Source organism: Hippocampus bargibanti, linkage group LG11 (assembly GCF_051943395.1).
Source record: "Hippocampus bargibanti isolate YZ-2025 linkage group LG11, ASM5194339v1, whole genome shotgun sequence".
NCBI classification, from domain to species: domain Eukaryota; kingdom Metazoa; phylum Chordata; class Actinopteri; order Syngnathiformes; family Syngnathidae; genus Hippocampus; species Hippocampus bargibanti.
The window spans coordinates 16,350,001-16,362,349 of record NC_142744.1 but is presented as its reverse complement, the minus strand read 5'-3'; the positions used below and the strand labels follow the sequence as shown (position 1 = coordinate 16,362,349).

At 45.2% G+C, this 12,349-nt stretch overlaps 1 protein-coding gene across 2 annotated transcripts in view; it reads right to left on the bottom strand.

Annotated features, from left to right (window-relative positions):
* The window catches only part of LOC148891797 (5'-AMP-activated protein kinase subunit gamma-1-like), a 55,210-nt gene that overhangs the window by 34,908 nt on the left and 7,953 nt on the right, over positions 1-12,349 (bottom strand). For both annotated transcript variants that reach the window (XM_089007720.1, XM_089007719.1), the window contains one exon: positions 11,593-11,848. In XM_089007720.1, the coding sequence (XP_088863846.1) occupies positions 11,593-11,848 (256 nt within the window). The remainder of the gene's footprint in view (positions 1-11,592; positions 11,849-12,349) is intronic.

Sequence of the window (12,349 nt, the reverse complement as noted above, 5' to 3'; positions counted from 1 at the left end):
GAGTCTCAAAAAGGCCAAGATCATCTTATTTAGAAAAAATATTTTTGATCACACTATCAACGTAAATAGTCTGTCATTTGTTGATCTGAATAATACCGATGAAAGTGGAAGAGCTTGTCTATATAAATCGATAATAATTTTAGCTTACAACGCACCCTTGTGGTCAATATAAGAAATCGAAAAGCATGTCCCGCCACGCAAGAGCAAATTGGGTCAGTACTTCAACAAGGACGTCTGATATTCAATCATATGTCAGTATTTGTTTTTGGTTATGTGTTTATTTTTTAGACACGCACACACAATGTCCTCTAGAATTATTGGCACAAAAATGTTTTACCATTTTTAACAATATCAAGGCAAAATTCCGGGTTGAGTGAATGCTGGCGCGTATGGCTGCCGCTGCTCACCCACAGAAAAACTTATCCTATGACTGTAAAGTGACCTTGAGAGTTTTGAACTCTGGCCCGGCTGGCCTCCCTTTGTGGAGTTTGCATGTTCTCCCCGTGCCTGCGTGGGATTACTCCGGGTCCTCCGGTTTCCTCCCACATTCCCAAATATGCATGGCAGGTTGATTGAAAACCCCAAATTGTCCCTAGGTGTGAGTGTAAGAGCGAATGGTTGTTTCTGTCGGTTTGCCCTGCAATTGGCTGGCAACCAATTTAGGGTGTCCCCCGCCTAGTGCCCGAAGATGGCTGGGAGAGTTTCCACCACCTCCTGCGACCCTAGTCAGGATAAAGCGGTCGAGAAAATGGATGGATAAAATACTTTTTACATGGGATCTCCCAGGCATAACTATCCACAAAAAATAACATTCAAAGCATTCAATTCACTTCTGCCTCAGAGCGACTCTGCATCAACGTAACTAATGAATGTTTTGGAATGTGGGGAGAAAGCCAGGGCAACAGGAGAAATTCGCGTAAGCATGGGGAACGTAACTAAAAACACATATGAAGCCAAGATTTGTACCCACAACCTCAGAATTGTAAAGTAGACACGTATTAACGTAAGCAAACCAGTGCTTGGAGACGTCTTCCAGTCACTATGAGATGACTAATGTTTTCAAATAGTGGCTGTGATCAAATCATTATCATCATCATACATTTTATTTATAAGTGCCTTTCAAAACTCTCAAGGTCACTTTGCAGTCACAGGATAAAGTTTCTCTGTGGGTGAGCAGTGGCAGCCACATGCCCCAGCGTTCACTCAACCCCGAAGTAACTCAGATAGAAAGCTAGAAAGCTAGCTAATCTTCTTCTTCTTTTCCTTTCGGCTTTTCCCCCCAGGGGTCGCCACATCGAATCAGTGTCCTCCATCGAACCCGGTTTTGTGCATCCTCTTCTCTCACACCAGCTACCTTCATGTCCTCTTTGACCACATCCATAAACCTCCTCTTCGGTCTTCCTCTCGGTCTCCTGCCTGGCAGTTCAAGACTCAGCATCCTTTTTCCGATATAGTCACTGTCTCTCCTCTGGACATGTCCAAACCATCTCAGTCTGGCCTCTCTGACTTTCTCTGCAAAGCCTCTAACATGAGTTGTCCCTCTAATGTACTCATTCCTGATCTTATCCAACCTGGTCACTCCCAAAGAAAACCTCAACATCTTCATCTCTGCTACCTCCAGCTCTGCTTCCTGTCTTTTCTTCAGTGGCATTGTCTCCAGTCCAAACATCATGGCTGGTCTGACCACGGTTTTATACACTTTTCCTTTCATCCTCGCTGAAACCCTTCTATCACACATCACACCTGACATTTTTCTCCAGCCGCTCCAGCCTGCCTGGACATGCTTCTTCACCTCTTTTCCACACTCTCCATTGGTCTGGACAGTTGACCCCAAGTACTTAAAATCCTCCACCTTCTTTATCTCTTCTCCCTGTAGCATCACGCTTGCACTTGGATCCCTCTCATTCACACACATATATTCCGTATTGCTGCGACTGATCTTCATTCCTCTCCTTTCCAGGGCATATCTCCACATCTCTAGTTTCTCCGCCACCTGTTCCCTGTTCTCGTTACAGATCACAATGTCATCTGCAAACATCATGGTCCAAGGAGATTCTTGTCTAACATCGTCTGTCAGCCTGTCCATCACCATAGCAAACAAGAAGGGGCTCAGAGCTGACCCCTGGTGGAGTCCCACCTCCACCTTGAATTCCTCCGTCATACCGACAGCACCTCACAACTGTCTTACAGTCATGATACATGTCTTGCACCGCTCTGACATACTTTTCCGTCACTCCAGACTTCCTCATGCAATGCCACAGCTCTTCTCTGGGCACCCTGTCATACGCTTTCTCCAGATCTACAAAGACACAATGCAATTCCTTCTGACCTTCTCTGTACTTCTCTATCAGCATTCTTAAAGCAAACACTGCATCTGTCGTAGTCTTTTTTGGCATGAAGCCATACTGCTGCTCACAAATGTTCACTTCTGCTCTTAGTCTAGCTTCAACTACTCTTTCCCAGAGTTTCATTGTATGGCTCATCAACTTTATTCCTCTGTAATTAGTACAACTCTGCACATCTCCTTTGTTCTTAAAAATGGGCACGAGTACACTTCGTCTCCATTCTTCAGGCATCTGTTCACCATCTAAGATCTTGTTGAATAACCCAGTCAAGAACACCACCGCCACCTCTCCAAGACACGTCCATACCTCGATTGGTAAATCAGCAGGCCCGAGTGCCTTTCCCACCTTCATCCTCTTCAGTGCCCCCCTGCTGCAGGTCCTTACCATCTTTGTCTCTCTGTCTCGCCAGCCTGTAAAGATCAGTCTCGCCTTCCTTGCTGTCCAGCCGAGCATACAAGTCATCATAGGCCTCTTGTTTGGCCTTTGCCACCTTGTCTTTAACCATGCGCTGCATCTCCTTGTACTGCTGTCTACTCTCGTCCGTCCTCTCAGTGTCCCACTTCTTCTTTGCTAACCTCTTTCTCTGTACGTCTGTATACTCTTTCTCTGTATACACTCCTGCACCTCCTCGTTCCACCACCAAGTCTCCTTATCTACCTTTCTTCCACTCGATACACCAAGTACTTTCCGACCCGTGTCTCTGATTATGTTTGCTGTAGTTTGCCAGTCATCTGGAAGGACCGCTTGCCCACCCAGTGCTTGTCTTACCTCCTTCCTAAATATCATGCAACACTCTTCCTTTTTCAACATCCACCATTTTGTCCTCACTTCAGCCTTTGGTTTCTTCATCTTCCTCACTGCCAGCGTCATCCTACACACCACCAACCTATGCTGTCTGGCTACACTCTCACCAAGCACTACTTTGCAGTCAATGATTTCCTTTAGATGGCGCCGTTGACACAAAATGTAGTCTACCTGTGTACTTCTGCCTCCACTCTTATAGGTCACCCTATGTTCCTGTCTCTTCTGAAAGAAAGTATTCACAATAGCCATTTCCATTCTCTTAGCAAAGTCAACCACCATCTGTCCTTCAGCGTTCCTCATCTGGAGTCCAAACCTACCCATCACCTCCTCATCATCTTTGTTTCCTGCGCCAACATGTCCATTGAAGTCTCCACCAATTACAACCCTCTCACTTCTCGGGATGTTCTGTATGACTTCATCAAAGTCCAACCAAAATTTCTCCTTCTCCGACAGCTCGCATCCTACTTGTGGGGCATACCCACAAACAACATTGAACATCACACCTTCAATTTCTAGCTTCAGACTCATCATTCTATCTGATACTCTTTTTACTTCTAAGACATTCCTAACAAACTCCTCTTTTAACATAACCCCAACTCCATTTCTCTTTCTGTCTTCACCATGATAGAACAACTTAAACCCTGACCCTAAGCTTCTAGCCTTGCTCCCTTTCCACCTGGTCTCCTGGACGCACAGTATGTCTACCTTCCTTCTCTGCATCATGTCAACCAGCTCTCTACCTTTACCTGTCATTGTTCCTACATCCAAAGTTCCTACTCTTAGTTCTATACTCTTGGCGTTCCATTTCTCTCATTTCCTCCGGGCACACCTCCCTCCTCTCCTTCTTCGACCAACAGTAGTACATTTTCCACTGGCACCCTGAAGGTCAACAGTACCAATGGCGGCCGTTGTTAACCCGAGCCTCGACCGATCCGGTACGGGATTCAGAGGTTTGATTCGCATATTTGTTTTGGCAAGAATTTTTACGTCGGATGCCCTTCCTGACACAACCCTCTGTATTTATCCGGGCTTGGGACCGGCACAATAAGACACTGGCTTGTGCCCCCTTGTGGCTACATTTAGAAAGCTAGCTAATGGATAGCAAATAAATACCTAATAGATAGCCAGATAGCCAACAGCTAACCAGCTAGACAGCTTATATTTTGATGTTGTGCCTGCCAATGGAATGTCAAACTTGTCGCGCCATCCAACAATTCAGACTGACGGGAAGTTAAAAAAATATTACATTTAAAAAAAAGACAAACAAAATGTTTCTATTTCCTTGTTGACGGAGGAAACATTTCACACGGCACAAGCGGTCACTTGATTAGAACACCTCAAGACTGTGCTAACATAAAATAATAAATTACAAAAAAGCAGTGGGTGTTTGTTTTTATTTTTGCCATGCAACCATGTTTACATTATGTTGGGAATCAGAAATGCAGTGTGTGGAGATAAATATAAACAATGCGTCAAGTGCCAACATTAGGTGCATGCAAGCTAGCCGATTCTATACTGGTCAGTCAGGGCCTGCAAGGCAACCTCTGCTGGCTTAAAATATTTGAATCATTGACTGATGTTCATTATATGTTGTCCATGAATTCTTATTAAATAATTCCAATTCCAGCCTTCTTTCATTACCTTTCCGCTGTTGCACTGCTTTCAGACGTGTGTTTTCATATTGAAGCATCTAACCATTTAAAGGACAACCGACGTCTCCGGACAAGTTGTGTCCATAATTTGTAAAATGGCTTCAAATGACTTCTACTGAGCGTATTTTACAAAGATTTCACCGCATGTAGCTATATTTTACGTTTTAAGACTCACACTGAATATTCTTGTTTTTTAGTTGGTGACGAGTCCGGACGTGACGTCACTAAAGGACCGCCCTTTACCGTAAAAAAGACGCATTGTCGCGGTCCTTCCATCGCGTCAATGTATTTTGCTGTACTTGTTTGGTCTGGGGACCTCATGTTGCACCCAAAAGCTGCCAGAAGGCCAGAAGAGGGCGTCCAAGCGCCATATAAGGAATTTATCAGCCCGTGGAAACGGAGGTGGCCACAGGAGGTCACCATTTTGTGCCTCTTTTTTTTTGGGTGAGAGATTTTCCCCCATTGTTGCCTCAAAATGGCACGGAATAAATTATTTAATCGATTGCAAACATGTATGCTTTCCTCTTCAGAACTATTTGAATCATATTCATCACTGGATGTGGAACAAGAAAGCATATTCTCCGAATCTGAAGCCATTGTTTTGATTCACTAGCAATGCAAGACGTCTTGGCGTGACATCACGAACTGGGGGCGGGACTTTCTGAAAATGCCCAATTCGCAGCTCAATTTTTTGCAGATTTTGGACACTTTAAGTCATTTTTATTGGTGTTTTGCATTTGACTAAAAATATCATACTGCGTGTTTTGGGTATTTTAGATGCTATATCGATGAGAAGGTTTCGTCAGCCGTCATCTGTACAAATTTGAAGGTTTCGGACGTTTCGCCTCCTATCCAAGAGGCTTCGTCAGCAAACTATCGTATCGGCCCTATTTATATATCCCTAATGTCCAGCCATGGCGGCGCCGGACACAGCTATGATAGGTCCCTACTCTCAGGTTGGGGGGAGCAGAGGACCACTCCCTGTGGCCCCACTGATTGTTCCTACATTCCTGACTAACGACTGGCCCATTTCCCCCACTCCCATCGGTATCACCTCATCAGCATTACGAATGTTGCTTAACCTGTTTTGCCTAAGCAGGCTATTGTATGAATGATCCAAATTGAACCTCACCCCACCAGACCGGTTTAATGAAGGATTTTGTTGTTTTATAAGAATCGCTTCTTTTACCCCCCTTTCAAACCATCTATGTTCTTTCGCTAAGATTTTAACCTCATTGTCATCAAATGAGTGGTTGCTAGCTTTTAGGTGCAAATGTACTGCCGATTGAGGCCCACTTGTATTATCCCTGCGATGTTGATAAAGTCTTTTTTGGAGAATTTGTTGAGTCTCCCCAATGTACTGCTCTTTACAATTTTCATTCTTACAATGTATGGAATAAACTACATTACTTTGTTTTTCATTTGGTAGCCTATCTTTTGGATGCACTAATTTTTTGCCTTAACGTGTTTATCGGTTTGAAATAAGTAGGAATTTTATGTTGCCAAAGGACTCTTTGTAATTTTTCAGAAACTCCTGCAATGTCAGGTACCTCTACTCCTCTCCTTTTTGTATCTTGAGAATTATTGGTTTCATTCCTTATTCTTTCTTTCTGACATTTGTTGAATGACCACTGAGGGTACCCACAGTTAGTGAGTGCTCGCCTGATATGTTTTGACTCCTTTTCTCTACCTTCAATGCTACACTGTAAAACCCAACAAGTTGAAAGTACTCAAATTTTTTATGGCAACTGATTACGTCCAAATTTTTGAGTACAGTTTACTCAAAAGTTTTGAGTAACCTGTAACCTGTTTTGAGTAACCTGTACAGGTTACTCAAAACTTTTGAGTAAACTGTACTCAAAAAATTTGACGTAATCAGTTGCCATAAAAAAATTTGAGTACTTTCAACTTGTTGGGTTATACAGTGTAGTTGGTATTAGTTTAGCCCTATGCTGTAGGGTTCTGATAACTCCTTTAGATGCTATAAAACATAAAAGTGACGTCGGTTCTCCTTTAAGCAATCAGATCTTAGCCATCATTTATCAGGGTAAGAAATCGACCTGAATGCCTTCACAATCAGTTCTGCGGGCCAAATGTGTCGATCAAACTGTTGCTGTGACCAATTAAATTTTGAGTTGGCAACTCAAATGGGGTACCAAGGCCTTCTAGGCCTTCTAGAAGGCCTAGAATGGTACCCCATTTGAGTTTCATAAAACAGCTAAATCCTCCATTAAACCGATATGGTGGGGTGAGGTTCAATTTGGATCGTTTGTACAACAGCCTACTCAGGCAACATAGGATTAGTACTACTGATGAGGTGATCCCGGAGGATGTGGGTCAATCAGGCCAGTCGTTAGTCAGACAATAGGAACAATCAGTGGAGCCGCAGGAAGTCGTCATCTGTTCCCCCCAACCTGAGACAGGGACCTTTCATAGCAGAGTCTGGCACCGCCATGTCTGGACAGTATATATATATATATATATATATATATATAAAAAAATCCTCGTCTCACCCACCATGGGTGGTGTCTGTCCCCATTTCAGCTCGGGTCCTCTACCAGAGGCCAGGAAGCTTGAGGGTTCTGCGCAGTATCCGTGCTGTTCCCAGCACTGCGCTTTTCTGGACCGAGATATCCGATGTTGTTCCCGGGATCTGTTGCAACCACTCGTCGAGTTTGGGGGTCACTGCCCCAAGTGCTCCGACCACCACAGGCACGACTGTCACCTTTACCTTCCAGGCTCTCTCCAGCTCCTCTCTGAGCCCTTGGTATTTCTCGATTTTCTCATGTTCCTTCTTTCTGATGTTCCCATCACTCGGGACCGCTACATCCACGACAACGGCTTTCCTTTCCCCTTTATCTATGACCATGATATCTGGTTGGTTGGCCATTACCATCTTGTCAGTCTGTATCTGGAAGTCCCACAGGATTTTTGCTCGGTCATTCTCCACCACCTTGAGAGGTGTTTCCCATTTTGACCTTGGGGTTTCCAGTCCATACTCCGCACAGATGTTTCGGTTGACTATGCCAGCCATCTGGTTATGGCGCTCCATGTAGGCTTTCCCTGCCAGCATCTTACACCCTGCAGTTACGTGTTGGATTGTCTCAGGTGCCTCTTTGCACAACCTACACCTTGGGTCTTGTCTGGTGTGGTATATCCCTGCCTCTATGGCTCTGGTGTTCAGGGCCTGCTCTTGGGCAGCCAGGATGAGTGCCTCTGTGCTGTCCTTTAGGCCAGCCCTCTCTAGCCACTGATAAGACTTCTTGAGATCAGCCACTTCTGCTATGGTTCGGTGGTACATCCCGTGTAGGGGCTTTTCCTCCCATGATTGTCCCTCTTCCAGCACCTCATCCTCTGTTCCCCATTGACTGAGACATTCTCTGAGTACATCATCCGTTGGAGCCTTCTCTTTGATGTATTCATGGAGCTTGGATGTTTCATCCTGGACAGTGGCTCTCACACTCACTAGTCCCCGGCCTCCTTCCTTACGGCTTGTGTACAGTCTCAGGGTGCTGGACTTGGGATGGAACCCTCCGTGCATGGTGAGGAGTTTTCGGGTCTTAACATCCGTGGTCTGAATCTCTTCCTTTGGCCACCTTATTATTCCTGCAGGGTATCTGATCACTGGCAGGGCATAGCTGTTTATTGCCCGGGTCTTGTTCTTGCTATTGAGCTGGCTTCTGAGGACTTGCCTCACCCGCTGGAGGTATTTGGTCGTAGCCGCTTTCCTTGTTGCTAATTCGAGGTTGCCATTGGCCTGTGGTATACCGAGGTACTTGTAGCTGTTTTCAATGTCTGCTATTGTTCCTTCAGTGAGTGAGACCCCTTCAGCGTGGATTACCTTGCCCCTCTTAGTCACCATCCGACTACATTTCTCCAGCCCGAATGACATTCCGATATCACTGCTGTAGATCCTGGTTGTGTGGATCAGGGAGTCTATGTCCCTTTCGCTCTTAGCATACAGCTTGATGTCATCCGTGTAGAGGAGGTGACTGATCGTAGCTCCATTTCTGAGGCGGTATCCATAGCCTGTCTTGGCGATTATCTGGCTGAGGGGGTTCAGTCCTATGCAGAACAGCAGTGGGGAGAGTGCATCACCTTGGTATATGCCACATTTGATGGACACTTGCGTTAGTGGCTTGCCATTGGCTTCAAGTGTGGTTTTCCACATCCTCATCGAGTTTGCAACGAAGGCTCTCAGGGTCCTGTTGACCTTATACAACTCCAAGCATTCATTGATCCATGTGTGTGGCATCGAGTCATATGCTTTCTTGTAATCAATCCAGGCTGTGCACAGGTTGGTATGTCGGGACCTTGCGACTGTCTGTGCAGCGACTGTTCTGTCAACCAGCAGCAGGGTTGAATGTTTTTGGCACCTCTAGTATCTCTACTAATGCCTTTCTGTGCTTTGCTCATGTATTGATCCATGTGTCCACTTATCTAGCCGCAATGATGCCTGACATGAGCTTCCATGTTGTGGAGAGACAGGTTATTGGCCGATAGTTGGAAGGAACTGCACCCTTTGAGGAATCCTTCATGATCAGGATTGTTCGCCCTTCGGTTAGCCATCCTGGGTGAGTCCCATCCATCAGCAGCTGGTTCATTTGTGCTGCTAGGCGCTCGTGGAGAGCTGTGAGTTTCTTTAGCCAGTAGGTGTGGACCATATCCGGGCCTGGTGCCGTCCAGTTTTTCATACCTGAGACTCTTCCTTGTATATCTGCCGCTGTGATGGTAACTGGGTTCTGTTCAGGGAGGTTGCTGTGGTCCTCTTTCAGAGTCACCAGCCATTGTGCACTGCTGTTATGTGCGACCTCCTTCTCCCATATGCCTTTCCAGTATCTTTCAGTTTCCAGCCTTGGAGGGTCTGCTCTGCTGTTAGAACCCTGCCACTGAGCGTACACTTTCGCAGGTTGTGTTGCGAACAGCCTGTTTATTCTTCTGGCCTCATTCTCTTTCGTGTACCTCTTTAGGCGACTGGCCAAGGCCTGGAGCCTTTGTTTGGCAGTTTCGAGTGCTTCAGGTATGGTTATCTGCATGTACCTCTTGGGTATTGGCCTTTTATTCACACCTCTCTGGGTCTCCGTCAATTGACTCACATCTTTCCGAGCCGCCTTGATCTTGGCCTCCAACCGTCTTTTCCATGGTGGGTAATGAATCTCGTGGCTCGCATGGTTGCTCTTGTAGCCAAGCATGTCTAGGATCACTGATGCTGAGGTGTATATCAGCTCATTGGTTTCCGTGATCGTTCCGGTCGGGATCGTTCTCAGTGCTGCATTCACAGTTTCCATGAGACTTTCAGGTGGTACTTCACATAGCCGTTGTAATCGGTGCCTTTGTTGCCCAGTTTTCATTCTTGCCATGATCTTATCTCTCAGGTCATTTGCTGCCTCTCTCAGCATTTCATTTATTTGGGCTGGCTTCCCAATCTCATTATTCATTGGGGCTTGCCTCCCAATCTCTGGTTGAACCTCTTCCTGTGATGTGCCAGCCTGGGGAATTTGTGTTGTACCTCGGAATTTGTGTTGTACCTCATCAATCTCAAGTTGTGATAGCAATTGCCGTTTGTGGATATTGGAACACTGAGCTACTAGTTGTTTCGTGGTCAACCGTGACTGTGGGTTTCGAAGTAACCATTCAGCCCCCATTCTCCGCATGTAACCCCTCTGACTAGGGTTGCTTGAGGAGTAGCATTCCAACAGAGCCATGTTATCGCATGTCGTCCATCTCCGCTTTGTTCCAGTAGCCCATTTTTCATCAGGGTGCTCTGGTTACCCAGCACCTGACGCAGACCTTGTTTGGCCGGGCGACGTCTGAGCCGGCATGTCATTCCATTTATTGTCTCTCATCATTGTATGAGGTAGGCATTAGCGTGAAGGGTCTTGCCCAAGGACCCACACTGGATGATGTCATTGTGCTCATTTTCTCTGCCACAAGTGGGATTCGAACCCTCGTCTCCCATATGCCATACCGATGCCTTATCAACTGAGCTATCCAGCCGCTATATATATATATATATGTATGTATATTTATATATATACAGTAAAGTCTCGTTATATCGATATTCAAGGGAGTCCAAAAAAATATCGATATAACCGGGACTATCGATATATCCGACCCTGTTTGCATGTAATTTTCTCCGTGCGTGCATAGAAATAGTATCGATATAACCGGGACTATCGCTATATCCGATATCGATATAACGAGACTTTACTGTATATATATATATATATATATATATATATATATATATATATATATATATATATATATATATATATATATATATATATATATATATATATATATATATATATATATATATAGGGCCTAAACTACCAGTAAAAATTTAGTTTGCTGACAAAGTTTCTTGGATAAGAAGCGAAACGTCCGACACCTTCAAAGAAGTACAGATGACGGCTGAAGAAACCTTTTCATCGATGGACCACTCCTGTAGGACTGAGAGCTTACACAGACGTATTAAACTTGCGTCTTCCTCGACACATATATTCACTCTGTCTCACTCTTAGCTCAAGTGCTCAAGTACCCCTGGCGGCCGTTAGAATAAAAATGCATGAATTAGCCGCATCGTTGCATAACCCGCAGGGTTGAAAGCTTTGGACAAAAGACACGGTTTATAGTCCGGAAATTACGGATGCAGATGAGCATCGTAGTGAGGAGTTATGTGCTTCCAAAAGGATCAGCATCAGAGGTCTGGACTCGGTGTTGGTGCAGTGTCATAGCATATTGAATCAGTTGTATGTATGTAGCAATACTACAGTTTTTGGGCTTACCTCTGCGGGCCCGGGAGAATATTTTAACACTTGCAGGGTTGGTGCCAGATGAGGAGCGGAAGATGCCACTGAAACTGAGGCGACGGGGGGATTTGGCTGGAGAGGTCTGATAACAGGAAGAGAGGAAGATATTCTTCGGGGAACCCGAGATGGACTTGTGAGGCACCATGGCCGACTGCGGACTAGGTGGCGGGATGGTGGCAGGCTCCCCTTTGCTGGGGCTAGCTGGATGGAGGAAACGCTCCCCCTGTAATACCTGTAATGTAGATGCACTCTTACGATGCTGCACAAATGCACGTGGAAGGGTTACGGGTAGTAAGCACATTGTTGGGGATGTAAGCAAATACCTTATAGGAATGACACATTGCAAAACAACAGAAAGTGCCTACAGTTTCTAAATACAGTCTGAGACTTCTCCTTTTCACAGGTACACAACACAGATCGCTTTTCACAACTGCACATCGATGCATATGTCAGCAGTATCTCGGGTGTCGTTTTGCTGTTAGGTCTCAAAAAGCAGAGGGTGAGTGTCTTGTAGTTGCACAATTTGGGAATGTCAAAATTAATTTCTATTAACACGAATCTAACGTGAGGGAATTCGGGAATTGACAGTTTGAAACGAGCATTGTGGGAATCTTTGATTTCACAGTCCCCTCTGAGAATATCACATATGCATCATGTTACGTTTTCAGCGTGTCACACACACCGCCCACACTATATAACATTAAAAGCAATGGAGGAGTGAGAGACATTCACT